Here is a 26,142-nt window from a genome sequence, read left to right as displayed (position 1 = left end):
CATGAAACTCCAGGGAAATTTGAAACTCCTAGATCTTGTTTTTTTCAGCAAGGTGACTATCCCATCAGCCCGTATCTTGCTTTACTCAATGGAACTTAGTAATGGTTCACCTACTGGACTCCATAGGAAGCTAAAAGCTGGATTCTTAACTGCAAGCAAAAATATTTACAGGGTATGTCTATTAAACAGCATAGGACACTTTAAGGCCATTCAGACTTACACAGGTACTTGAAGAGTGAAAAGATTTATAAATTATATTTATTCAGCCTACCAAGTATACAGAAGGACATCTTGGGCATTCACATTATAGCTAAAAACAGATTTGTACTGTTTGTCTTGTGATACTAAGCTATACAAAATTTATCATTTTTCACAAATTGTAATACCAGATGATTATGGTATCAATTTTCAATTTTTATGTTTAATATTACTAAGCAAATGTTCATGGTTCCCATACAACCTAATGATGAAATGTTACAGAGTACCATTTTGCTCAGCAGTTCAACTAATTAGAGCTTGATAAAATATTACTAGAAAAAATTATATAGAGAGCTCCTGGAGGAATTGTGTTGCTTCTAGAGAATATATTTTCCAGCCAAATCCTGTAATTTGTTTTGGTATTAATAAACGTAATTTGAGAGGGATGTGCACAATTCTTGCACTATGCTACAATTCTAGCATTCCATTTTACAAGGTTATATAGAAGACTAAGCTTTATAATAAAAATTAAACATTCAGTTGGAAATGTGAAAAGAAACAAGGCATGAAGAAATTATTTAAGAACAATCACAGTACAATTAGGAGATTCATTCTGAACTTTATAGTATCTACAATTGTTGCAGATAATTCTTTTAGACTTGCAGCAAAACATGCAAGGACTAGAAGAACTTTATAGCTTCAAGTTGAATAAAATACAAGTTCTACTAAATATTGTGCAGTTGAATAAATCAATAATTTGGTGGATTCTTAATTAGAAGAGAATTAAAGCTATCTTGTAAAAGAGTGGGCATCTAGTAGATTTGAAATTTAGTCATGTCTACAGATACATGATAGAAAAACCAAATCAAGAACCTTAATCCTGAAATGGGAGTAAACTAAAAGAGGCTCTAGTTTAAGTACTTATTACAGCAAACTACACCATGTGACCCATTCAACAACTTATAGCTCATTAACAGTGATTCATGGTGGTTTTCGTTGGGTCCCAACTTCTCCTACATACTAACATTTTTTAACCATTTAAAAAATTGTGAACTGTATCAAATTCTATTTTAATAACAATATAGTGGTGCTTGAAACTGATTTCTTTGAAAAGCATGAGAATGTATAATCCAGATAGAAAAAATGAAACAATATTGTTACTAATATCACTAAACAGATGGCTTTTGACTTCATTCAAACTTAGATTGTGCCCTGATTTGATGTTTTACCCAGTATTTTAATAAATACAGTATTGAAATCACAATATGCTGCCCTCTACAGATTTGTACAGATTGTATGAATTGTTTATATTAAAAGGATAACACATTTCTATAAGGAATACGTTTATGAAATAAGTTTGTACATTTCTGATAAAATGTTTTAAAAGATCCACAGAGATTTCATAGACCAATCTCAGCAGTATTAATACCTACAGAAACACATTTTTTTAAAAATGGCAAAGGTTCAGGATATTTATATAAAGGCATATATTAATTTTCTTGCAATCTCATGAGATTCCAAATGATCAAGAGTAACATGCTCCATGTTAAGCTGTCTCAGTTGCCCTTTCCTCTAATCCTACTAACATAGTTTCTGTGAAAGAAGTAAAAGAAATTAGGATTGAAAATCCAATGTTTTGGAGAGAAAAGTGGGAAATAAGTTTAAATTTGTCTGAGTTACATTTATGCATTATGCGTTTTGTATGTTTACTTACCTAATTTGCATGCAAATTAGAATAGCTATGGCTTGAAAGTATACTTTATAATATATCCATTATCATCTTTCCCCATTGTGGAAAACTTGGCAGTGAAATCAAATATTTTGAAAAAGTAGGGGCAAGCTTAATTTCTACAAATATATACATTTCATGAAAACCAATCATCTACCAATTCAGTGATGACATGTAGCATTAAGTGAGGTAATTAAATCTAGTGAGTGCATCCTCTTTGCCTTTAATCAGTCAGTTTGCACTCCATCTCTGAGTTGCCACAAGGAAAGTAAAGGAAAAAAGGGGGGGTGGTGGTAAGACTAATCTCACAGAAGGTACAAAACCATGGAAAATGAAGCCCTGAGGATACGAACATGAATAAGTTACACTTTTGTTGTGCTATTTTCCTGGATTTTCAAACTAAACATGTACAATACAATAATGTTCTGCTTTGTTTCATTTTCTGAACAGTTGCTTCTCTTTGGAAATTGAGGATATTTGTAGAATGAAAAAAGATTTCAGTTGACTCAAAACTGGCAATGGCTATCAGTTCTCAATAAGCTTTTTGGCTCTTGCATTGGCTTGGTCAATACGGTCTTTGTTGGTTTCAGCCTGAAAAAGAAAACAAAATGCAATTTTACTAGTAAATTATAAAGGTGCACAGAAACTATTCAAGCCTCTTTATAGAAGAAATTATATTTCTTCAAGAATAAGGAGAACTAAAAGAGAGACATTTATTTTATTATTATTAATCCCATTTATATCCCGCCCTTCTCCGAAGACTCGGCAGCTTACAATTTAAAGCACAAATCAATGTGCTTAGTTATATTAATAGAAAAAAATCCCCTTTCTCAATTCATTCAGGATATGGCTTTTTGTAAATTGCTAAGCACTCTGTAAAGATTCAAATGAAATGAAAGAAATTAAATATAAATAAAGGACAGATTCCAGCAAAGGAGGGAAAGTACTGGAGGGACTCTACTGACTTGCTTAGAAATTAGCCATGAAAGTATAATATTTAGGAGCAAGGAAGAAACTAAAGCAGCATAGATTTATTTACAAGAGAAAATCATTTAAATAAGTTCATAGCTGACAGATACAAATACATTCTAAATAACCTTCTCATCATTATACTACTACACTTACTTATATATAGTATGGCTGTTTTTTAATTTAAAAATTAACATTTGAAACACAATTTTTTTAAAAAAAAATAATTTAAAATATTTAACACTGATGTTAGGAAATATTTACAATCTAGTGCTCAGTCTAATGACTAGCACTTACGAATCTGTTCACATACACAAAGATACCAGTGGTAAGCTTATTGAGAGAGGCAAGGCAGAAGAATTACTTAAGAAAATAAGTTCTCAAAACAGCATGATCACTTTTCTTGATATTATAAAGTGCTGCTATGACTTTTAACAGGATTTGTTTATCACTATAGCAGCACTATTCATTCATTGTCTGAACACTCATCAGTAATAAACTTTATTTAAAATATTTATTCAAAATATTTTTTAAAAACTTGCTTAAATCAATCTACCCTGATTTATATATCATTTTCTCTAAAAATTGCTTGGCTTTAAAACTGGTATGAACTAATATCAACTTCCTTTTAATGATAAAGATATTTATTCTTTCAACCATCTTATTGCATTTGGATACTAAGTATCAGATATTCAAGGCATTCATTCCATAACTCCCTAATTTGAATGGTCATCGCAACATGCAAAGTAAGAATGTAAGATAATAATAAATCTATAATCTTGGGTACTCAGTGTGATGTCATGGACACTAAATGGCCACCAACATTACCATTGGTGTCTGCCAGGTTCTCTACCCTATCTGCATTATAAAAAGATTTAATTTACTAAAGGCATCCAGAAAAACAGGAAAGAGGATTAAGATAATTGATGTGGTTTAAACAACAACAACAACATTATCTGTGATCTGGCCAGCCAAGGGTGCTCTGATTCTAAAAGTCATTTTGAGAGTTGACCTATTAGTTACTGACTGCAATATTTATTCCTCCTCTCCTCCTGTTTCTGTCATGGCATTTTATATAAACAAATCTTTTTTTTTCTTGGCACTGTTTCATCCTTTACAGAATATCAGTGTTTCAGAGAAACAAGTGCAGAATGTTGAGAAAGCCCAGTTAGAATAGAGCAACTTCAATGGTATTTATTCTATTCTGGGCAACACAAATCTGCTTTTTAACCAACCAGGATCTGATCTATAGTCAATGTGATATATATCTTCAGTGTATACATAGTGCACTTGTTTTGTGTATGGGTAGAAAGGAACAATTCACTAATACCAGCATATCACCAGGTTGCTTGTGCTTTGTAAGGACAAATATGAGTTGCATCAGATTCCACATTTAATTTGTACTTGAGTTCTTGGGCAAATTGCTTTAAAAAAAAGCAACATCAACATCTTACTGGAAATTAGTGTTTTCTTATTCATTCTATGAATGGACAGCAACAACCAGAAGGCACATATAAAATACTTTTCAAATGTGTTCCTCAATCCCAATAATATGGTATTTATCGGCATTGGTATTTATTTTATTTTTCATATTGTACCATGGTGGAAACTCACAATACTTTGGCCACCTAATGAGAAGGAAGGACTCACTGGAGAAGAGCCTAATGCTGGGAAAGATTGAGGGCAAGAGAAGAAGGGGACGACAGAGAATGAGGTGGCTGGATGGAGTCACTGAAGCAGTAGGCGCGAGCTTAAATGGACTCCAGAAGATGGTAGAGGACAGGAAGGCCTGGAGGAACATTGGGGTCGCGATGGGTCGGACATGACTTTGTAACTAACAACAACAACCATCATAATGGAAATATTATTTCAAGTTCACAATTCCAAAGGATTCACCATGAAATCAAATTTAAATATATCCTAGAGAGAAAAATAATGCTTTGGGTGGAAGAATGTTATCCACACTAGAGAGCAAGGACACAATCTGTTGGCAAATTGGAAATTTGTACACCATGGTACTGTACTCCAGAACAATTAGCTACTCATCTCAGCAATTAAGCCTCTGATAATTAAGGTTGTAAGGATCCAGTTCTCGCTTCTTACCTTCTCAGTTATACGGTCTATCTGCTTGTTTTGTGAATCGATCTCACTGCCCATATCCAAGGCCATATGTTTCAGATTTCCCAAGATGTGCCCCACTTGAGTTAAGTTATCCTCCATCTCATCTTCTCTGGCATCATTTGTTATCCTTTTCAAAATATCAAAAGAAACCTACTTTGAGGACTGGCAAGTTCCTTCTTCTTCATTGTAATGAACTACCGGTAAATTCTCTCTCTCTCAATCTCTCCCTCTCACCTGTCTATCCACATGCTCACACTACTCAAACTGCCCTATGGCAGTTCTCAATAGAAATTAAAAATCATCATCAGTTAAATCAGAACTATTATAAAAATACCAAAGCCATGATAAAATTAAATAACAGAATCATAAACAGTCCTAATTCTATCTCAAACAAACATTTCATAGCTTCAGTCTTAAAATATATATAATTGGCAATTTATAAAAGAGGTTAAAAATAACCCTCTGTTTTTATAAAGACCTTTATACATTCCACCAATCGTGTTGCAAAATTTGGTTCAAAATGTGTTATTTGGAGTCTTTGAAAAATTACTCAACAGTGTTCTGAATAAACATTAATGATTTACACAGAATTAAGCTTCTCATGATGGTTTTCAATACCCCAGTACTGTTGCAAAAGAACAGATACGGAATATGTATTTATCAGTGGAGGAAGAAAAGACTATTTACCGCTTTATGTATCCTCCAGCTGGTCCTCCTGAGGTCTGTTGTTGATAATTTCCTGCCTGTCCTGGTTGTCTGGTTATTATATGATCACCTGAATTCTCGTTCTCACCCCAAGTTGTCTTATATGCTTTATTAGACTCAAAACTCCTTGTTCTATAAGAAAAATAGAATAGCTTCAATTAGCTAAAAAGGTAAATACACAATTTAAATTTAGCTACTTTGAAATAATATTAGGCAATGCCAAGGACTCTTTCATATGACACTAGTAAATAAACCTAGGTTCACCACAAAATATGATCTTGTTCATACACTATCCAAATATATATTAGGTCAATGTAATGCCTGACAAGTTAAATATGGTTCAGGAGAAGTGTGATCATAGCTTGTCACTGATTTATTCCTTTGAATGACATTGAGGGTGGGAGGTTAACCAAGGAAGGTTACTCTATACTTAATCCTGTTCCCATAGTCTTTGCAGCTTCTACCTTTTAAAATTATCTACACGTAATCCTCAAAATATGACCGTAATGAACTGCCCATTACAACTGTATGTCATAACAATCATAAAACAAGTGAGTGGCCTGATTATATGGCTTTTTGCAGCAGTCATTAAGCGGCGGTTTTAAAGTGAATGTGGTGATTTTTAAGCAAACCAATAGTTTACTATGGGTGTTTTGCCCCAAACAGGAAGTGCTGGTTTTTGGCAAACTTTGAATGGTCATTAAACAAATGGTTGTAAGTCAACAACTACCTGCACATAGCTGACTTACTCATAGTTAGCACCTGACACGCTATATCATATTTGGTATTCTCAACACATATTTGGTATTCAGTAGAAGACCAGAAGAAATCATCCTTGATTTGCAGGCAAATCAATATGTACTGTATATCAAAGCACTGAAAGTTTTTGTATTAATAGCTGAAATAATATCCAAAACGATTCATGCCTTAGAGCAGACATGTCAAACACAAGGTCCAGGGGCCGGATCTGGCCCGTGAAATGGTTTCATGTGGCCCGCGAAGCCATCCTGGAAACAGTGAGGCAACGGCCCCCACTGCCTTGGCCCTGGCCCAGAGACCCTCATCCTGCCAGAGACCCCCAGATCTGTCCCACTCCTGCCCAGGCCCCCATAGGCACCCTTGATGCAAACAATGTAAAGCTGGCCACGCCCACCCAGTAGGCCACACCCACCCTGGCCCTACCCACCCAGCCCCCTGAGGGCAACCGCAATGCTGATGTGGCCCTCAATGAAATTGAGTTTCACACCCCTGCCTTAAGAGGCATTTTCCATGAATTAAAATGGTTGTTTGCTAACAAAGTTAGCATTTCTCAATATATAATATTCTACTTGCCCTCTAATGACAATGCGTCCCTTCTAAATCTACCCTGGAGGGGTGAGATAACAGATTTAAGGCCCACACATGGAATGCAAGTGTGAAGAGAAGTCTTTTTGCATTGGTGTCCAATTTATTTTTATGAAATTCACATTCCCTATTCATGTGTTTATATGTTCAACTATGTTAGCTCATTCCTTACAAATTAGTTGTAAGAAGTTCCTATACTAAAGACAGCCAACTGATTTATTGCTTATTATACAATCAAGTATGTACTACTTAGCATTATATTTATGGGGCACCTTTTATTTAATGAATTGTATAGAAAAACCTAAAAAGCCAGCTTACTGCAGTGGTTAAGGCACCAGGCTAGAAACTGGCAGACAGTGAGTTCTAGTCCTTTCTTAGGCATGAAGGCAGCTGGATGACAGTGGGCCTATCACGCTCCCTCAGTTGCAAGGAGGCGGCAATGGCAAACCACTTTTGAAAAACTATGCCAAGAAAACTGCAGGGACTGGTCCAGGCAGTCACCAGGTGTCAAAAAACTAATCTGAAGGCATAAACCAACAAAGTACTGAGAAATTTATATTGTGCTAATTTCACCAAATCATGCATCAGATAATCATTATCCTAATGGTAATAAAAATGGAGGAATAAATGCAAAACTTATTTTTCTATTCCAACATTCATATAACCAAGATAAATCTTGTATGTAATGTTTTAGGCTGTATTATTCTATAACAGGGGTCTTCAAACTTGGCCTTTTATGACTTGTGGACTTCAAATCCCAGAATTCCTCAGCATAAAAGGGTCAGGTTTGAAGACCCCTGTTCTATAATGTCTAATTGTTATTTGGTTCTGGACTTACCCTGTACAGTGGTACCTGATATTTTTAAACTAAACATAGGAATCCTGAGGCTATGGGCATTCTTACAAAACAGTTGCATGCTGAGTAATACTTGACCAAAATATATTTTCTCCATGTGGTAGATCATAGTTAAAACAATATGTGAACATTATCATAACATTTCATATTATTCCTCCAATATTATTAAATCTATGCATAAGCTATTATTTTCCTGAAAAAATCCTAATAAGACTTAAATTGTATATCAACTGTTATTTGCATTCTAAACATTATAACTATTATTTCAGATCAAACAAATCAGAATAACTAAATATAAACTACAAACAACACAGCACAGATACAACTACAGACCATCACAAGGTTGCTTGCATGTTAAGAAAACATGCACAATCAGACATGCATCATGTTAGAACATCACCTTCAGACAGCTGGTTAGCAGTGCAAACTGCTTCTTAATACAGGGTTTTTCCTAAATTCCATTTTGAACAGTTAAGTGGATCCAACCTCTGATGTTAAATCTTCATTTTTATTAAGAAGGAAATGTGAGGTGATTAGGAGAGAATGAAAAAAGAGTGAACAGTAAGACAAGCAAGCAGATAACTATTTGTTAGCTGACAAACTATTTCAAAGTATACCTGAGAGTATGCTATAATAAGAAAACAGCTTTAAAACAAATTAGGAAGAAAAGAAATATTATATTTAAAATTTGTAAAAATGCTGTGTTATTGTGACAAAAAGTCACTTAATTTAGCTCTAGTAATGGAAGAGTTTGATTTCCTTTCATCCACTTCAAATCCATTCAATTCTTCTTCCGTCTCTACATATTTGCCTTATATACTATTTTGTTATTAAGCATATTGAAAATTCCACAAAATTACTTTTCCAATGTACAAAAATTTCAAATATCACAAAAATTTCATACTTTCAGAGTGAGGGATAAAAATGTACTATTGGGGGGAAAAGACTGTTACATAGCACATCATGCTTTCCTTGTAATCCTTCATTAAACTTGACACATATTTTGTTCCCACCCAGTGAAGCTGAGGGAAAAATTCTACAACTTTCCCATGAATTGTTATTTTAAATCTGATTGATATAAACAATAATTCCTTCCACATACTTAATAGGCAGTTTAAAATCCAACTCAAGCTTGTATTAATTGCTTTAGCTTCCATGTTCCAATATATTATCAGATTTAAGTCACAGGTATATTTGCACATCTAACTAAGCCTTATAGTGCCTCACTACTGGTGCATAACCACTGGCTTTTCTTCATTGGTTGGCACAGCTTGAAAACAATTTAAACATTCACTGTTTAAACTTTATTATGTCATCCAATACAACTTCTATTTGTCATTATCAGAAAACCAAAACTAGAACAAACCCACCAAATTTAAAACATTCTGGTCATTATTTTATTCACAGGTTACCCTTATGAACAAGTACAATTAAGTCTAAATAAGCATTTCGCAACTTCTTCCTTTGTAGGAACCACTACACTAAGCAGAATGTTTTTGTGAATTGCAAGAAAAACAAGGGTACAACCATAGTTGGTGGTTGTCATGGCACTGGACCCCAAAATTACAGCATTTTTAAGAAACAAATACATTTTTAAAAGACTGAAATTTCACAAGACATCAGTGTTCGTCTTTCAAATCTTTTAACATTTGGGATAAAAATGCCACAATCTCATGGCTTTTCAAATGACAATAATGAAATCTTTATTTTGGATATACACTACAAACCACTACAACAAAAGTGTTCAAGCTTCATAGATCTAGAGAAAGGAGCAATCATTCACACTTGCATGCACCCATAAAGTTTTGGATAATACCCCATTGGAAAACCTAAAGGGGCAGGTTGGGGTCAGATCATCCCAGAGAAGGTCAATTTTTGTAGTTGCTCAGAGTCTACCTGACTTAATAGCACATAAAGAAGACCATATGAATGCAGTCAGTGGCTTGGACAATGTTAAGGTAAAATGTGATTTCTTTGAATTTTGCTTATCATGTTTTATTTTTATTTATTTTTATTTTAATTCCATTTATATCCCGCCCTTCTCCGAAGACTCAGGGCGGCTTACAAGCTTAGCAGTAGCCTTCATTCTATGTATATGCCTGCTTATTAGGGCTTTCACACACACCCCAAGCGGCATTATTACAAAGTCAGCTTAATTGCCCCCAACAATCTGGGTCCTCATTTTACCTACCTCGGAAGGATGGAAGGCTGAGTCAACCTTGAGCCTGGTGGGACGCGAACCTGCACTAATTGCAGGCAGCTGGTGTTACTTAAGGAGGCATTAGCCCACTGCTCCACCAAGGCTATGTGAACCCAGTTGCTATTGTTTGTAAACATGGTTTATGGCTTAGGATTATAAGTGAACACAGACCATGGTTTAGCACAATATCCAGTTTGTATTTTGAATTTTGTAGCAGTTCTTTTTTCCATCAGAGAGAACAGTAGCTTAATTAAATTTTCTAGTCACTGAAGTTCTAAACAGGAGTGATATTTTTCCTTGAAAAAAGCATCTTACCAATCTGCTTTTAACTGACCTATTGCACGGACAGACACAGAGACCACAGCACTTATTAAGCTCTGTCAAGTTCTTTTCAGCTTCTTTCATGTCTTTGTTTATTTGATCCATACCTTCTTCTATGTGGTTTAACTTTTCTAGGAAAAAAAAAAGCTTTAGAAACTTTAAATAACGTAAATGCTTACACTTCATATAGGAAGGTCTGCATTCAAAACACTTTTTAAAAAGCATTTAAAAGCAGTTTAAGAAGTGTTAATGGTTCTGGAAACTACTGCAAACCTGTGGACAATGGCCATGCCTGTATCCGGACTGCATTAATTATGTATCTTTATTATGTATCACTATGAAATAGACTTCTAAATTTATAATCAAAGATGCCATATTGTTCTTTATTACACTTGTGCAACTCACCGCCTTGTTCATCTAACATGGTAATGGTTTTGATTCCAGTATCTTGGGACTATAATAGAAAAAAAGAGAATACAGAACCACTACACCATGGAATTAGTGTAACAAAACAATTTGCTACAGGCTATTGTGTGCAGAAACTTCTAAATAATTACATAAAAAATTATCAGCATAAATACTACTATATAAAATTTTCTTCTAGGTAGAATAAAAAAATATTCCAATATTGCAAGTTATTTTGTAATATAAGCTGTAAGTAACTGGTGAATTTGTTGCTTTTGTTTATTGGTCCTATGATAAAATCATTTCAATTTTATATAAGTTTCGTTGTTTATTTTTATTTACAAAAAATTATATGGCTGCCCAGTTTACTCTCAGTGACTCTGGGTCACTTACAAAGATACAAACCTGATATTAAAACAGTTAAAAAGCAGAAAAAGAAGAGAAAAAAAGCAAAGAAAGAGCTATTGCTCTTTCATCATGGAAGCTTTCTAAGAAAATCTGAGAAATACTTCCATACATGTAATGTTCGATGAATATAATATACTCAACTTCATTTGAGGTTCTGCACCTGATTTCCCCCCCCCCGCCCCAACACACACAGCCAAAGAAAGCCGTTAACTTCTTCCTTACCTCAATGGCCATGCCAAGGATCCTCCTTGTGCTTTCCAAAGACTAAAATAAAGATAAGATTTCATTTCAGGCATGGAAATTTTTAAAGATATGTAGTAATTATATAACTTTAGACATTGCTTTAAGTAAGCACTACAGTATACCCTTGTCTCTGACACAATGCAGCTAAGCAAGGTTTTGTCTCGATTAGTGATATTTTAAAAATCAACATTATTATGCAGCCACTATTTTCCAGACAAAACCTCTTTTTAGACTCTGTGTAAGTCTGTCCTCTTGGAATCTATTAAACTTTCTTTTCAAAGAGTCTGAAGTTTGTTCTCTTGTGGCAGTGAAGAAGAGCAGAACTACACCATTAGCAAGGCTCTAGCTCTGCCTTCCAGGCCTGGTGGCATTGCCCCTTGATGGTCTGTTTTGGCAGAGTGAAGAGGATGGGATGGAATTGTTGCAGTGGCCGATTCACTCTTGCACTCTGCCTTTCTCTTACCTTCCCTAAGGGAGAGTATGTAAGAGCCCTCACAAAAGAGGCCACCTGCTAACCCTGAAATGACTTTGTGGGGCTAAAATACAGTCTGGAGGAAGGAGGCATGCTAAAGTGCAGCATCTATAATATTTCCATCTATTCTTTTTTTGCATACCATCACTGTTTTCTCCCACTTCTCTTACTTTCATTATGATGTCCCTACTATTCCCTGGCTACTGTGCTAAGAAAGTACTTCAGCAGAAGTAGTTGTTTCCACAGGTTGATCCTGAGTTTTAAAGGTAAAGGTAAAGGTTCCCCCGCACATGCGTGCTAGTCGTTTCCAACTCTAGGGGCCGGTGCTCATCTCCATTTCAAAGCCGAAGAGCCAGCGCTTGTCCGAGGACGTCTCCGTGGTCATGTGGCCGGCATGACTAGACGCCAAAGGCGCACGGAGCGCTGTTACCTCCCACCGTAGTGGTCCCTATTTTTCTACTTGCATTTTTACGTGCTTTCGAACTGCTAGGTTGGCAGAAGCTGGGACGAGTAACAGGCGCTCACTCTGTTACACGGCACTTGGGATTTGACCCGCCAAACTGCCGACCTTCTGATCGACAAGCTCAGCGTCCTAACCCACTGAGCCACCGCGTCCCTGTTACCTTCCCACCTGAGTTTTACATATATATATATATAAAATAACTTGCAGCATACTGAGCTTCATTGTGCTTTTTCATGAGTGATAATTATTATTGGGGAGGGAGTCTGCTGGGTTGTGTGTAACACATAAACAAGGCTCTCTCCTTCAGAAAATTCATTAATCATAGGGAAAAAAAGTATTTTTGTTTTCTAAATTTAGATGAAAACCTCCCCTTCAATGCAATATTATCAAGCGATATTGTATAACCAATCAATTTTAGTGGAGATCACGGACTCTAAAAAGTTTATCTACCCAGATTATTGTGCAACAATATATTTGAGGTGTTTACCTCATCTGTAACTTGATGGGCTCTCAACTGAATTTCTTCAGGTGACAACTCAGCCATGATTGACACTTGTTTTTCAACATCCAATTATTCACAACAGGATTTCTTCTATAATAATAATAAAGTAACAGTGGTAAGGGTATAAATCTTGACCAATTTTATGTAATATAAATTTGTTACAAATAAAGTGTGTCCTATTAAATTTTTATTTATTTATTAAATTTATAATCAGTTTAGATGTCAGTTTTCTAGGAAGAGGGGGGAAAAAATCAAAATTTCAATATTAGAATATTCTATAAAAATGACAGTAATATAATGAAATACAATACTTCATGAAAGTATTTATAGTTTTAATCAGTTTATATGCCCATCCATCTCAACAAGCGACTGTTAGCTGCAAACAAAATTAAAATAAAGTAAAAATAATTACAAGCATTACCAACACTGAAACGCAAAGTAGCCAAGAAACATCAAACTTAAATCATTAATGTAATCAAGAAATGGCTCCCTGCACACAATCATGGCCCCAGGTCCAGGACTTTAGGGTCTTACAAAAGGCCAGCAGTGACAAGATCATCCTGATTTCCAGAGAATTAATGTCTTTAATGGTAGAATTATGAACAGTATCCAAATATCCTACACTCTATCTTCATTATAAAAATAGCAGTTTACGTAAAAGTTACACTTCTACATGATAAGTTAAGAAATAAAGAGAAGTCAGGTTTGCTCCAACTTCTCGCTTGACCAAATGATTCTCTTCCAGATAGTCTTCCATAACTTTTTATCAATGGTCACTACTATTTCTAAATAATCTAAGATATATTAATTCCCTCACTTGTTCAATGCTCCTGCTTTTTCAGGGCCCACCAATCTTTTTTAGATATTAATAAATATAGAACTACAACTATTGGATTCAGGCAAAATTGGATGTATTATATTGTTATATCTAAAACTTCATATAAGCCTCTTATAAAATTTATATGAAAATAAATGTTATTCTATCCTTATTTATCTACAAGTGTAACTTAGAATGTAACAACAAAGCCTAAACTTTGAAATAGCGTTATAGAAGCTTAAAATATATCTGCATTAGTACAGGTGAAATTCGAAAAATTAGAATATCGTGCAAAAGTTCATTTATTTCAGTAATGCAACTTAAAAGGGGAAACTAATATGTGAGATAGACTCATTACATGCAAAGCAAGATAGTTCAAGCTATGATTTGTCATAATTGTGATGATTATGGCGTACAGCTCATGAAAACCCCAAATCCACAATCTCAGAAAATTAGATTACATGCAATCAATAAAACAAGGAGTGTACATAGAACAATATTGGACCTCTGAAGCATGCATATGTACTCAGTACTTGGTTTGGGCCCCTTTTGCAGCAATTACTGCCTCGGTGCGGTGTGGCATGGAAGCTATCAGCCTGTGGCACTGCTGAGGTGTTATGGAAGACCAGGATGCTTCAGTAGCGGCCTTCAGCTCTTCTGCATTGTTTGGTCTCATGTCTCTCATCTTTCTCTTGGCAATGCCCCATAGATTCTCTATGGGGTTCAGGTCAGGCGAGTTTGCTGGCCAATCAAGCACAGTAATCCCACGGTCATTGAACCAGGTTTTGGTGCTTTTGGCAGTGTGGGCAGGTGCCAAGTCCTGCTGGAAAATGAAGTCAGCATCCCCATAAAGCTCGTCTGCGGAAGGAAGCATGAAGTGCTCCAAAATCTCCTGGTAGACGGCTGCGTTGACCCTGGACTTAATGAAGCACAGTGGACCAACACCAGCAGATGACATGGCTCCCCAAATCAACACAGACTGTGGAAACTTCACACTGGACTTCAAGCATCTTGCAGTGTGTGCCTCTCCATTCTTCCTCCAGACTCTGGGTCCTTGGTTTCCAAATGAGATGCAAAAGTTGCTCTCATCAGAAAAGAGGACTTTGGACCACTGAGCAACAGACCAGGTCTGTTTTTCTTTAACCCAGGTAAGACACTTCTGATGTTGTTTGTTGTTCAGGAGCGGCTTGATGAGGAATACGACATTTGAAGCCCATGTCCAGGATCTGTCTGTGTGTGGTGGCTCTTGATGCACTGACTCCAGCCTCAGTCCACTCCTTGTGAAAGTCCCCAATACTTTTGAATGGCCTTTTCCTGACAATCCTCTCCAGGCTGCGGTCATCCCTGCTGCTTGTGCACCTTTTTCTTCCACACTTTTCCCTTCCACATAACTTTCTATTAATGTGCTTTGATACAGCGCTTTGGGAACATCCAACTTCTTTTGCAATTACCTTTTGAGGCTTTCCCTCCTTATGGAGGGTGTCAATGATGGTTTTCTGCACAACTGTCAGGCCAGCAGTCTTCCCCATGATTGTGATTCCTACTGAACCAGACTGAGAGACCATTTAAAGGCTCAGGAACCCTTTGCAGGTGTTATGGCTTAATTAGCTGATTAGAGTGGGACACTTTGAGTCTAAAATATTGCACCTTTTCACAATATTCTAATTTACTGAGCTTGTGGATTTGGGGTTTTCATGAGCTGTAAGCCATAATCATCACAATTATGACAAATCACGGCTTGAACTATCTTGCTTTGCATGTATTGAGTCTATCTCATATATTGCTTTCCCCTTTTAAGTTGCATTACTGAAATAAATGAACTTTTGCATGATATTCTAATTTTCCGAGTTTCACCTGTATATCCAGTATTAGACCAAGACTGAATAGTGCAGTTGCCAAAAGAGAGAGTTCTCCAGAAGCCACTTAGATTAACATAATCTTAGCTTTCTTATTAACAAATTGTTCCCAAAATTAAGCTTTAAGACAGGGGTGTCAAACTCAATTTCATTGGGGGCCGCATCAGCATTGCGGTTGCCCTCAAGGGGCTGGGTGGGTAGGGCCAGGGTGGGCGTGGCTAGAGTGCGTATGGCCTACTGGGTGGGCATGGCCAGCTCTACATTGTTCGCATCAAGGGTGCCTATGGGGGCCTGGGCAGGAGTGGGACAGATCTGAGGGTCTCTGGAAGAAGGAAGGTCTCTGGGCCAGGGCCAAGGCAGTGGGGGCCATTCTCTCCATTTCCAGGATGGCTTTGCGGGCCACATGAAACCACTTTGCGAGCCGGATCTGGCCCCTGGGCCTTGTGTTTGACATGTCTGCTTTAAGAGATTCAGGAACAGATAGCCTGGACTTGTTCAAGCCCTTGTCTTAAAATCTACCATAATTAGAAAAAAATACAGACCTCACCTTAGCAGTTATGCTAACCCATTGTGGAGTAATTTCCCCAATTGTAACCCATCTTTGTAGTGTTGGGAAACGTGTCACTCATGGGCATACAGCTTACATGGAGAGATATCCCTGTATTGATGAAAGGCCTAGCTAATAGTTTGCAACAACGTTTTCAATTACTTTCAATTTTCTTTTAGTATCGATTATTTTTTGTGGGGGGAGGTGCCATCTCTTATAGATATTATTTCACTTCTGGGATGTATTTGGAGAGAGTACAAATTAAACAAACTTGTTTTAAATAAGAGTGACCATCATATTTCAGTTGCCTTTACTAAATAAATTCAGTATTCAAATCTGAAAAAAATATCAAACATTCATAAATAGTAAACAAAAAGATGGTGTTAACTGACAACAGAAGGGCAAAGACAATCTGAATGCAGGAGAACTGTAACAATGACAATGGCAGTTCTGACTTGCCAGATGGAAGAACTATTAGATCTAAGTAGCTACCTCAGATAAAGAAGTCTGCAAGTAGCCCAGATTCACCTCTGGTTCCTCCATTATTACTAGTCACTGGAATGTAACATACAATTATCACCAAGCTATGGATACTACTTCTATGCACATCTATAACTCTTAGTTATCACTTTGTGTTTTGACATACATGTCATTCATAATTTTGTACCTGTAGTTCCTTGAGTATATTTACAAAGTCCATTCTGCTTTATCAGACCATCTTCACTCACATCTATTAGATCCTTCCCTTTTTCTCTTAGTTCCACAAACACACATTTCTTTCATTTCACTTGGGAAAATCACCTTCCTTGCTTTGTGTTTACATGCCTAGTCATAGTCCTCTATATGCTGTAGTAATCGCCAGATAGGCCTGTAAATACTGATCTCCTGGGCCCATGGTTTGATTAACTGACATTCTCATATTATACTTTTTAGTAAGAGGAAGAGAGAGTAGACTAAGTCAGTATCAAATATGCAAGATTCCTGTAAGGACAATGCTGGTCAATTTTGACAAATTTGGCTCACTATGCCACAAGCATAACCAAAGAAACTCTTACTGTATACATTCTCATGCTATTCTATAAAAAGTAAGATTTCTAATCTAGGACTTTCTCTTTTTTTATCCCATTTATATCCTGCCCTTCTCCGAAGTCTCAGGGCGGCTTACAATCTAAGAAGCACAAATCAATGTGCTTAGCAATAGCCTTCATTCTATGTATATGCCTGCTTATTAGGGCTTTCGCCCCCCCCCCCAGCGGCATTATTACAAAGTCAGCTTAATTGCTCCCAACAATCTGGGTCCTCATTTTACCTACCTCGGAAGGATGGAAGGCTGAGTCAACCTTGAGCCTGGTGGGACTCGAACCTGCACTAATTGCAGGCAGCTGGTGTTACTTAAGGAGGCATTAGCCCACTACTCCACCAAGGCTTTCTTACAAGTTAACATATTATTGCCTGCATTCTATGCAGTGTTCAAACTTCAAGATGCTTTCATTTACTATTCACGGGATTCTTTTGTCACAATTAATAAAATGAGAAAAAAAGAAACAAGTGACATTACCAAAGTACTGTGTGAAAAATACAAAGTAACAGATATTTATGCAGTTTTACAACTTTTTTCATTCTACAAGTCAAAATGGGAACTTCTGCAATTTGCTAATCGTATTTTAGTTTTAAAGGAGTGAAGACTGCTATTTAGATACATACTGTATTGCTATTTCTGTACCATACAATATTTCCAATTTCCATCAACAAAGAAACGTGAAGAAATATTAACTCCGAGTGTCCCTCTATTCAAGGAGAAAGTACAGGAGACATATGCCATTCTACTGATGGACAGAGAGAAGACATGATCTTTAATGCAAATTTTATTTTATATAAAGGCCATTCAGAAATCCCAATTTATTAAGATATAATATTAGGACATATTTTCAGCAGAAATCATTTGTTCTTCTGAGAGCTAATTATGAAACTGCAAAAGTAAAGAAATCCTCAAAATAGAAAAGCAGAAAACTTCTGTCAACTGGTTATATTGGACTGCATTTGTTCACTGATAAATTGCTATTAACTGATGATTCATCACTTGATTCTCATCCCCACCCCAAACTTCAGATGAGAAAGGTATGTGAATGGAAATCCGCTTGCAAGATAAGACAGTGATGTAACTAAATAAGGAACTTAATTTTTTAGTTTCTTGGGGGCAATTAGGACAGGTATGTTAAGTCTATCAAATGCTTAATGTACCCATTTAATTTTCATTTTATACTTAAAAATGTACTATTATAGTCTACCATTTTGCCACTAAAATGACAATGAGTACATAAGCCGCCCTGAGTCTTCGGAGAAGGGCGGGATATAAATGGGATTAAAATAAAATAAATAAATAAATAATATATATGTACTGTAATTTAGGACGAAGTCAAAAACTTAAATCTACGATGAAACAATTGACTTTCCTAACTACCTATGAGCTTTCATCTAGGATGGAACTTCTTATGTGAATCTGTTAAATTACATACAAACTACTTAATTCTGAAAATGAAAAGCAAAAGAAAGGCTACAAGGAAATTGCATTACTGAACTATATTTCCCCAAAGAGTATAAACAAGTGTTTGTCCAGAATTTTGTAAGTGGGGATTTTTTTTTCTTATAAAGGGAAGTTGATTTGGCACAACACTCCACTGTGAAGGAATAAGAAATACATGAATACTAGTTAAATCTGAAAAGGCTTCCAGATTTTGTTTCCTGTCCTTTCTTCTATCCATTCTTCTGCCCTCTTCCAATCTGCACCATTTAGTGGGGAAAGAAAAAAAGTGAAAACTGCTACTGCTTCCTGTTGCTCTTGTTAAGGCTTTTAAAAAATGCAATAAAGAAACAGATGCAGCCAATGGGATAATAATACCCCCTACTATGTCAGTCTTTTGCTAAAGTCTATTGTGAAGGCTCTGTAAGCTGTAAGACACAAAAATATCCTAATAAATCCCTGTAGTTTTACGCTTCTCCCCTTAACCATGAAAAGTCCTAAAACAAGTTACTCAAAGCCCTCTCCAGTCCCTGCTTTGGACTGCGAAGTGAGGGTTCAGCAAAAGGATCCCCACAAACCAGAAAACGCAGCGCAGCCTGGAGAGGAAGCCAACTGGCAGCATTCCTCCAGAAAGCCAACCGGCCCAAGCCGAGGCCTAACCCGAGAAGGCAGGACAGCCAGGGGCGCTGCCACGACCACCGAGGGGTGACAACTCCTCTCCCCGAGGTCGGCCTCGCTGCCCGGCTCCGAGGGATGCTGCGCCGCTCTTCCCGCGGCGCGACCCCCCCCCTCCCGCTTCCCGCGCCCCTTCCCTTCCCTTCCCTTCCTCGCCCAGGACGCCTCGCCGCCCGCTTTTTTCCCGGACTGCCCTGCCGCCGCCTCGCCCAGGACCCAGCCCGCCGTTTAACCCCTTGGCCCCCGCCTTCCTCCGGCGGAGGAGAAAAGCCTCCGAGTCCCGCGCCTCCAGCACCCCGGTGCCTTCGGCGCTCCAGCCTGGCTCAAGGGGGCCTTGGCCGGCCGCCCCCTCCCGGCCTCCCCCGCCCGTCCGCCCGAAAGCATTCGTCGCCCGCCCCCGGCAGGCTGGCTCGCCCCTTCCTCCTTTCCTCCGCCCGCCCGGCTCTCGCTCTCCCCGCCGCTCCTTCCCTCCGGAGACTCACCCCGGCGCTTCGGGGGCAAAAAGGAGCCCAAGCCCGCCCCTCGGCTTCGCTCCACTCCGCCCTCCGGGCCTTTCGGCGCAGCTCTCCCGCTCTGCCCGCCGAGGAGACGAACTTCGCGCCGGGTCTTCGGAAGCCCCTTCCCTCCGCCGAGCCCCACCCAGGCAGTTTCCTGCAGCGCCTTCTTCTTCCCTCCGGTTCCTTCGGGGCCCAGCTGTTACCTCCTCCCGCCTCCTCCTTACCCGGTTTCTGAGTCGCAGAGCATTGGTCGCTTTGGGAGGCATTGCTAATAGCTATTGGTGGGAGGAAATGGTCGTCATATTTATCTTTCGCTTTCTCGGGTTCTTGATTCGCCTTTAAGCATCCTGTTGGGGCTGTGCTTATTTTCTAATAAAACCCTGTTCAAGGTACAAAAGCTCTCTCAGCTGTGGTAAAATCCTATCAGATTCCTGCGGTAGGGATGTATACCCTGACGAAGTATCTTCTAAAAACAAGCATAAATCATCATCATCATCATCATCATCATCATCATCATCATCATCATTTCGTCTCCATTTGGGGGAGAGGGGGGAGGACACATCTTCAGTGCGTTTTGAATTGTGCTCGTCTGTTTCTGTTTCTACCATGTACTACGTGGCCCAATGACCAAATCATTCTTCGAACATATCAACACGAAGATAACGTACAAACTGCTGAGCGCTCAAGAAATATTGCATACCGCCCCAACTGGCAATTCCATCTTTGAAGGGTTTTGAAATATTAGGTCAGTGTCTCAAACTTTTTTCTCTCTCTCAGGATCCCTAGTAATGTTAACTTGTAACTCACATAAACAAAAGCTCTTTTATCAGTATTTACGGTATTAAAAAATAGAAATGATGTATTCACTGCTGCTATCTCTTCTCACAATTGTTTGAGGGGATTTTAATGTTGTATTATTTTTCAACATAAGCTAACATATAATTTGATTTTGGAGAACCCTGAGAAGGTCCTGGAAGACCCCCCACGAGTCCTAGAATCACACTTTTCTCAGGGTTTATATGAATTGTTTACCTGAAGCTCCATAGATATTATAGATTACTTATAAGTGTACAGAATGAATAGTGAGTTAAATCAATGATTTGAAGGTTTCTGGTACCATCATGGAGGAAAAACCATCATGGAGTAAGACGTAGATCCTCTTGATGTCACACGTAGGAATGGAGTGTGGCATATATGAATGATACCCAATTGTACATCTCTATCTAAACTGTGCCAGAGATGTCAAATTCTGGTTTTGGTATCTAGAAGTTGTTAAATGGGGTGAAACATATTAAAGCTGAGCCCCCAAACAAGGCAGAGTTGTTTGTTCATTGTAATGTTATGTTGATTCTGGTACTGTCTCTGGAGATGGAAGCACCATTTGTGAAAGGACCAATGTATATTTGGTGATTTTCATGAATTCACAGCTATTGCTGAATGGTCAGCTTTGGTTGGTGGCTATTTGTAACCCTACCTGAAATGTAAGAGCATTGTAACATTTATTCATACCTCTTCTCTGGGCTACTGCAATGGACTCTAAATAAGTCTATAACTGAAGACCATTTGACAACAATAATTGGTACAAAATTTAATACTCTACATACTCTGATCTACTTCTTTCCTATATTTGCTCCTTGAATATAAAATGATGATTGATTGTTACATACAGAAACATGGAGTACCTCAAAAGATGTGAATTATGAAAAAGTATCTTTGGTGAAATGCGGTGCAAGAAATCATGGATAAGGAAAAAAGTATATGAGAAAATGAATGTGGCAACGATCTGAGAATGAAAGAGGTTGCATCAAATGTGTAGAGAGCAAAACACAGTTGAAATGATGTAGTCAAAGAGGTATACTTCTGCCTGTTTTTTATATAATTGTTAAAGCAGTATACATTAAGAGAAACCTAAAAATAAGTTGAATAAAGTGGTAACAAAAATGCTTTAAAAGTGAATGTAATAAAGTTGGGTCAAGAATGAATCGATGTTAAATGAATACACTGAATTGAATACAAAAGTGGGTGACCTGTTTGAAAGCAGCACATTGAGGTGGTTTGGTCATGAGAGTACAATGAATAAAGATCAAACTGCAAAACAGAAATATGAAGGGAAAATAAATAGATTGAATTGGATAGAGTTGGTAATATCCTCAGAAAGGGAGATGTGGGATGTAAAAAGGGAGATACTGAAGAATAAAAGGCAATTTATGAATCGGTGTATTGGTATGTTGGAAGCAAGGATGGTTTGCAGAGATACAGAGGTACTGTTCAAAGATATACTGTAATGAATTGTGTTGTAGCTTCCTCCCCACCCCCTTTAATCTCCTGCCTTCAATTTCCTTGGCTCATACATTCTTATTTCTCCACTTTGCATAAAGCTACTAATTGTAAAATGGAATACTGTAATCATAGAGAGGCATGGGGATGTCATAATTAATGGGATCTATGATTATCAAAGCTCATTCTGTGAAGTCATATGCCTTTCTCTTTTTGATTATTGTTTATGATGGTTCCCATGTAAAATAATGAATTTCATTAAAAATGTTATGTAGGTCACCTGTCCACCTGGAGGCAGCAGCCAGGGGACCTGATTGGTCAACCTGTCTGGCGGGAACTTGTGGACACCGGGTTGGGTGATACCTGTCTGGCGGGAGAATTGAGAGATCGGGTTGGCTGACTTCAGGGGATGGGAAACGTTATATAAGAGGGTACCTGTGAGGAAGGGGCAGTTCTGCCATGATGTATTCAGATAAAAAGGATTAACATACGTCATCTCTGAGTCTCTGTCCACTGGCCGTCCAGACACAACAGTGGCGACGAAGGTGGGATCGCTGTAAGCGCGGAGAAGCGAACAACCACGCAGCCGCTGGAACTGCGAGAAGCGGGAGATTCGAATAGCCGTCAGCGTGCCGCACGCAGCCGAGGCAAGTATTGGAGGAAAAAACCACGGAAACAGTCGCGGCAACCGAATGGCCCAGTTCAGAACAGTGAGGGAGTTCGACACGAGGCATCCTGAAGACTGGGAAGATTACGTAGGACAAGTCGAAGGCTACCTACTGATCAACGGCGTGACAGATGATCAGAAAAAAGCTGCAGCCTTACTGTCCATTAGCGGAACAACGGTATACCGAGTAGCCGCAGGGCTATGCCAGCCAGCAGCAGTTGCCAGCGTGCCGTATGCAGAGCTCAAAAAGAAGCTAAAGGAGCATTTCACACCAAAATGCTCCAAGCTTTTCTGGAGAAGAATTTTCGAGCGCAGAAACCAAAAACAAGGGGAGTCCATAACAGACTTCGTGGCTGCTGTGAGAGAAGCGGCGCTCCGGTGCAGATACGATAATTTGGAGGTGAGAATTCGGGACAGAGTAGTCCTAGGGCTCAGAGACGAGCAATTGCAAAACCGGATAATTGCCAAACCCACGGGGACTCTGCAGGAGGTACTGGACGAGCTGCTAACTTACGAAGCGACCGGCCAACGGGAACCCCCCCCCACAACAGCAATGGCGCGGGTGGATCAATTCACCACGGAAGCCTTGTGGACGGTGGAGAGGAGGTTTACGAATATGAAACCGACATCGATGAAGTCACCCAAAGGGTTGAGAGAGCAGCCATCAGGACCAACCGTCACGACAACCCCGACTAGTACAGGAGACTGCCCACGACTCCATCAACAAGAATGCAGAAGGACAGAGAAAACAGGCACAAAAACACGGAACTAAAGTGCGTCAGCTGCGGGGGAAATCATCCCAGAGCTGGGTGCCGGTTCCGGAATGCCAAATGCAGGAATTGTGGCAAGACCGGCCACATCCAGGTGATCTGCAGGAGCAAACCGCTAACAAATTGTGATGCAAAAACACCAGATCCATGCTTGTTGGGTTTCATAATTATGAGTTATTCTATTGTTTCATGTAGATCCTGTGTAAGAATATAAAATATGAATTTAGTAATATCCATTCTGATTTCATGAATCTGACATTTACTTCTTTAATAGGAGACAACTAATAAAGCCAGTTATCCACAAATGAATTTCAGTAACTTCAGTAAATAATCTTCCTCCATCTATCATGCTAAAAGTTTTTCTTCAACATTTGTTGTTGTTGTTAGCTGCGAAGTCGTGTCCGACCCATCGCGACCCTATGGACAACATTCCTCCAGGCCTTCCTGTCCTCTACCATCTTCTGGAGTCCATTTAAGCTCACGCCTACTGCTTCAGTGACTCCATCCAGCCACCTCATTCTCTGTCGTCCCCTTCTTCTATTGCCCTCGATCTTTCCCAGCATTAGGCTCTTCTCCAGTGAGTCCTTCCTTCTCATTAGGTGGCCAAAGTACTTGAGTTTTAGCTTCAGGATCTGGCCTTCTAAAGAGCAGTCAGGATTGATCTCCTCTAGGACTGACCGGTTTGATTGCCTTGCGGTCCAAGGGACTCGCAGGAGTCTTCTCCAGCACCACAGTTCAAAGGCCTCAATTCTTTGGCGCTCAGCCTTTCTTATGGTCCAACTTTCACTGCCATATGTTGCAACTGGGAAGACCATAGCCTTGACTATACGCACTTTTGTTGACAGGGTGATGTCTCTGCTTTTTAGTGTGCTGTCTAGATTTGCCATGGCTTTCCTCCCCAGGAGCAAGCGTCTTTTAATTTCTTGGCTACAGTCCCCATCTGCAGTGATCTTGGAGCCCAGGAAAATAAAATCTGTCACTACCTCCATTTCTTCCCCATCTATTTGCCAGGAATTGAGAGGGCCAGATGCCATGATCTTGGTTTTCTTAATGTTAAGTTTCAACCCAAGTTTTGCACTCTCCTTCTTCACCTGCAACAAGAGGCTCTTTAGTTCTTCTTCACTTTCTGCCATTAGAGTGGTATCATCTGCGTATCTTAGGTTGTTGATATTTCTTCCGGCAATCTTAATTCCAACTTTTGATTCATCTAGCCCTGCCTTTCTCATGATGTGCTCTGCATATAAGTTAAATAGGCAGGGCGACAGTATACAGCCTTGCCGGACTCCTTTCCCAATTTTGAACCAATCAGTGGTTCCGTGTCCAGTTCTCACTGTTGCTTCTTGGCCCGCATATAGGTTTCTCAAGAGACAAATAAGATGGTCTGGTACTCCCATCTCTTTAAGAACTTGCCACAGTTTGTTATGATCCACACAATCAAAGGCTTTAGCATAGTCAATGAAGCAGAAGTAGATGTTTTTCTGGAACTCCCTAGCTTTCTCCATGATCCAGCGTATGTTGGCAATTTGATCTCTAGTTCCTCTGCCTCTTCGAAATCCTGCCTGCACTTCTGGTAGTTCTCGATCCACATACTGCTGAAGTCTAGCTTGTAGGATTTTAAGCATGACTTTACTAGCATGAGAAATGAGTGCAATGGTGCGATAGTTTGAACATTCTTTGGCACTGCCTTTCTTTGGAATTGGAATGTAAACTGATCTTTTCCAATCCTGTGGCCATTGTTGAGTTTTCCAAATTTGCTGGCAAATTGAGTGTAGCACTTTTACTGCATTGTCTTTTAAGATTTTGAATAGCTCAGCTGGAATACTGTCACTTCCACTAGCTTTGTTGTTGCTCAGCTTTTCTAAGGCCCACTTCACTTCACATTCTAGGATGTCTGGCTCGAGGTCAGTGACCACCTCATTGTGATTATCAGGGACGTTAAGCTCATTCTTGTATAGTTCTTCTGTGTAATTTTGCCACCTCTTCTTAATCTCTTCTGCCTCTGTTAGGTCCCTGCCATTTTGGTCCTTTATCATGCCCATTTTTGCATTAAACGTTCCCTTCATTTCTCCAATTTTCTTGAAAAGATCTCTGGTCCTCCCTATTCTATTATTTTCTTCTATTTCTTTGCACTGTTCATTTAAGAAGGCATTCTTATCTCTTCTAGCTATTCTCTGGAATTCTGCATTCAATTGGGTGTATCTTTCTTTTTCTCCCTTGCCTTTCGCTTCCCTCCTTTCCTCAGCTATTTGCAAAGCTTCCTCAGACAGCCATTTTGCTTTCTTGCATTTCTTTTTCTTTGGGATGGTTTTGGTTGCTACCTGTTGTACAATGTCGCGAACCTCTGTCCATAGTTCTTCAGGCACTCTGTCTATCAGATCTAATTCCTTAAATCTATTTGTCACCTCTACTGTATATTCAACAGGGATATGATTTAATTCATACCTGAGTGGCCTAGTGCTTTTCCCTACTTTCTTCAGTTTAAGCCTAAACTTTGCAAGGAGAAGCTCATGGTCTGAGCCACAGTCAGCTCCTGGTCTTGTTTTTACTGACTGTATAGAGCTTCTCCATCTTTGGCTGCA

General features: G+C 38.8%; 1 protein-coding gene across 1 annotated transcript; it reads right to left on the bottom strand.

Annotated features, from left to right (window-relative positions):
* Nucleotides 1–241: 241 nt before the first annotated feature.
* SNAP23 (synaptosome associated protein 23) lies at nucleotides 242–20,063 on the bottom strand. The gene is made up of 8 exons (XM_081313447.1): nucleotides 19,835–20,063; nucleotides 12,922–13,026; nucleotides 11,479–11,520; nucleotides 10,849–10,897; nucleotides 10,457–10,574; nucleotides 5,705–5,854; nucleotides 5,000–5,144; nucleotides 242–2,518 (listed from the first exon to the last, which is right to left on the bottom strand). Exons 2-8 carry the CDS (start codon nucleotides 12,976–12,978, stop codon nucleotides 2,453–2,455), a joined length of 627 nt encoding a protein of 208 aa, XP_081169573.1. The 5' UTR covers nucleotides 12,979–13,026; nucleotides 19,835–20,063; the 3' UTR covers nucleotides 242–2,452.
* Nucleotides 20,064–26,142: the final 6,079 nt, after the last annotated feature.

The sequence above is a fragment of the Vipera berus genome, assembly GCF_964194415.1.
Source record: "Vipera berus genome assembly, chromosome: 1".
Lineage (NCBI taxonomy): Eukaryota > Metazoa > Chordata > Lepidosauria > Squamata > Viperidae > Vipera > Vipera berus.
Note: the sequence above shows the minus strand (reverse complement) of the source record. Positions and strands in the feature narration are given on the sequence as shown.